The sequence below is a fragment of the Morus notabilis genome, unplaced genomic scaffold (assembly GCF_000414095.1).
Source record: "Morus notabilis unplaced genomic scaffold, ASM41409v2 Scaffold789, whole genome shotgun sequence".
In the NCBI taxonomy this organism is placed as follows: Eukaryota; Viridiplantae; Streptophyta; class Magnoliopsida; order Rosales; family Moraceae; genus Morus; species Morus notabilis.
In genome coordinates, this window is record NW_010364361.1 from 558797 (window position 1) to 561963 (window position 3167).

A 3167-nucleotide genomic window follows, 5' to 3' on the forward strand; every position below is an offset into this window, starting at 1 on the left:
AACATACTTTTTTATTTAAAATATGTATAGGTAGACAAGTTTTCAATTAGATTTTCACACGTGGATGTGGTTACTTATTATATATATGCATATAACATATATATATATTAGACAAAATTCCAATAAACCATTACAACTATATGATTATCACAAACATATATTTTAACACTTTAAAACGCGCTAATAATATGCATTTCTTGAATTTCTAAGAAAAAAAAATGTATTTCTTATTCTTCACCAAACCACAAAATAAGAATAGACGTTTAAGAAAATGCATTACCTTTTTTTTGTTTTGAAAGTAACGCATTACAATTGAGTCCCTACCGCACCAGCAAACGTCCCCATGTTTACATAACCCATCATACACATGACATGTATATAAATATAATATACATATACATATTATATATATATATAAATATATATAAGAAGCATTCCTATATATGTATCTAACACCTATTTTAAGCTTCTGTCCAGCCACCACACATCTTCAACTAGACTACTACCACCCCAAAACTACCAAAAAAAAAAACAACAATTTCCACCATGAAAGACCCATCACTTCTTAACAATACAGAGACGTGGGAGAATTTCCCCACCACCTCTTCCTCTTCCTCTTCTTCTCCATCAAAAAACACCTCCAAGAGATCAAGACAAATTGATCATATTACAGAAGACAACGACAACAACAACAACAAGAACAACAACAGTACTACAACTAGTCTCGCTGGCGGCTCCGAATCCGACAAGTGCAAGGCGAAGAACGGGTCCAAACATCCGACGTTTCGGGGAGTGAGAATGCGGCAATGGGGGAAATGGGTGTCGGAGATAAGAGAGCCGAGGAAGAAGTCCAGAATCTGGCTCGGAACCTTCCCCACCCCGGAAATGGCCGCCCGGGCCCACGACGTGGCGGCTCTTACGATCAAGGGCCGCTCCGCCTTCCTCAATTTCCCCGAACTCGCCCCGGAGCTCCCCCGCCCCGCCACCTCCTCTGCCAAAGACATCCAAATCGCCGCCGCCAAAGCCGCTTATGCCTACACTACTACTGCTGCTATTGCTACCAGTACTACTGCTGCTCATAATACGACGTCGTTTTCAGAGACGGCGGATAATGCCCATGATATTCCCCGTCGTGATGACGGCATCGTCACGACGGAGGAAAACGACGACGCGTTTTTCGACTTGCCTGATCTTATGTTGATGGACGTTTGTTATAATAATCGTCAAATTATGGATGACTACTTTTGTGCTGCTTATTGGCCTGTGATTAGTACTGCTAATGAAGGTGATTATCAGGTTGAAGATAGTACTAATTGTGCTGGTCTCAGGCTAATTGATCTTGAATGTTTGCCATCATGGTAATATTACTAGTACTCTCCTTTTTGTTTTTTTTTTTTTTTTTTTTACTAATAAAGGGTATGAGTTATATTATCTAAATGGTGGATGCAAATTTGGCCAAAATTTTGAATTAAATTCCTCTGCAGGTATCAGAACAAAAACCCATCTTGGATTTCCAACTTTTATATTTTCAGGGGTAAAAAAGAAAATACAGAAAAGATGAGGGGGTAATGCACCAATGTACGTATGTGTTTTTGTATAAGCACAATATTGTAATTGTAAATAACAAAGTTCCCAATTTGAGTGTATATGGACTAAAAAAATCTCTATCTCTTATAGCATTCTTATTTATTTAATCCCTACCATTTTTTAATATTTTTTTGCTGGTCTTTTTTTTTTTTTTTAATAATGTTAGATACTTTATACTCCCAAATCTAGAGAGATACTTTATACTTCCAAATCTAATGCCCCCAATATGAAGAAGAATAAATCAGTTTTAGTAACTTTGATCTTTCCTTTTCCTTTTTCCTTTTTTTTCCCCAATCGCCCTCCTCTTTTCGAGTCAATGGTGGTACAGAATATCTTTTTAGCGTCTTCATTTGAGTAACTAAAGGCAGCTCTTTAGCAAAGTAATAATAAGAATACAATAAAATAGAATAAAAATAATAGCCTACTACTAATGGTAGTTAGATATGATCAACATTTCTTTTTCTATTTTTTTCTATTTTTTTCCTTTACCAAAAGAAGAAAGTATGATTTGCTTATATATTATAAGACACCCACACATGTAATCAAAGGGGAAACAAAATAGCCATGTTAGCCAAAAATACTAATTTACATTATATATCATTGCTATAATTAAATTGGTGAAATTATATTTATGTGGCAACACCGTAATCTAGCAATGTGGAATTTATGTAGTACGATAAGTGATTCGGCAAGGTTGACACACACATATATGTTGAGGGTGAAAATTCGTCAACAAAGAATTAACAAATTTTGAGATAAATTAATGTGATTCACAGCGGTATAAATACAACAAAAATAAAAACATACAAAGATTTATAGTGGTTCACCCTCGATTTGAGAGCTACATCCATTGTGGGGAGGAGGAGAGAATTTCACTAATTTGAAAAGAGATTACACGTTTTTTTCTCAGTATGAGATTTCAAGAAATTTCTAGTCTATAATCCCCTAGCTATTTATAACTTAGGTCACCGCCCATAAACCTTATTTATTTGAATTTGGAATATTTCTCTTATCTTTGGAGATAGTTTTCCAAAAGATAGAGTTTACAATCAATTAGTGTGGTTTTCATATTTAAATTTTATATTTAAAATACAAATCTTGTCTTCTGGAGCAAATCCTGCGGATTCATTATCTTCCTGTAGCCTCAACTTCGTAATAGCCTTGACTTCGTAAGAGTCGGATGAAACCTCTTTGCTCTTGGTGTAACCTGAAGCCTCATCTTCTTAAACACTTCTTGGAGCCTTACGAAGCCTCAACTCCTTAAACACTTGATCTTACGGAGCCTCGACTCCTTAAACACTTTCTTAATCTTGAGAAGCCTCGACTCTATAAGGATTAGATAAAGTCTCTTCTCCTTAAGCGCAGCCTGAAGCTTCATCCCTTGAACATCCTTAAACCTTCTTGAAAGGTTGACTTTCTGCTGTCATTATTTAACGTTAATAACGTATAGCAGGACTGTGTTGTCCTTACTCTAAATGAGGTTCTTAATAAATATAAACCTTCTTGCCTCTGTTTTTACTCTACAACAATACATATACATTGTATTTGCCAAATAGTACATCTACAACATTATTGATGTA

At 35.5% G+C, this 3167-nt stretch overlaps 1 protein-coding gene across 1 annotated transcript; it reads left to right on the forward strand.

Annotated features, from left to right (window-relative positions):
* The first annotated feature begins 477 nt into the window (after window positions 1-477).
* Window positions 478-1647, forward strand: LOC21406823 (ethylene-responsive transcription factor TINY). Its single transcript, XM_010106571.2, has 2 exons — window positions 478-1358; window positions 1485-1647. Exons 1-2 carry the CDS (start codon window positions 547-549, stop codon window positions 1567-1569), a joined length of 897 nt encoding a protein of 298 aa, XP_010104873.2. The 5' UTR covers window positions 478-546; the 3' UTR covers window positions 1570-1647.
* Window positions 1648-3167: the final 1520 nt, after the last annotated feature.

Coding starts and splice junctions, on each gene's coding strand:
- LOC21406823 (XM_010106571.2), top strand. CDS start 547: ATGAAAGACCCATCACTTCTTAACAATACAGAGACGTGGGAGAATTTC. Junction 1,359..1,484: donor CTTGAATGTTTGCCATCATG/GTAATATTACTA, acceptor ATTCCTCTGCAG/GTATCAGAACAAAAACCCAT.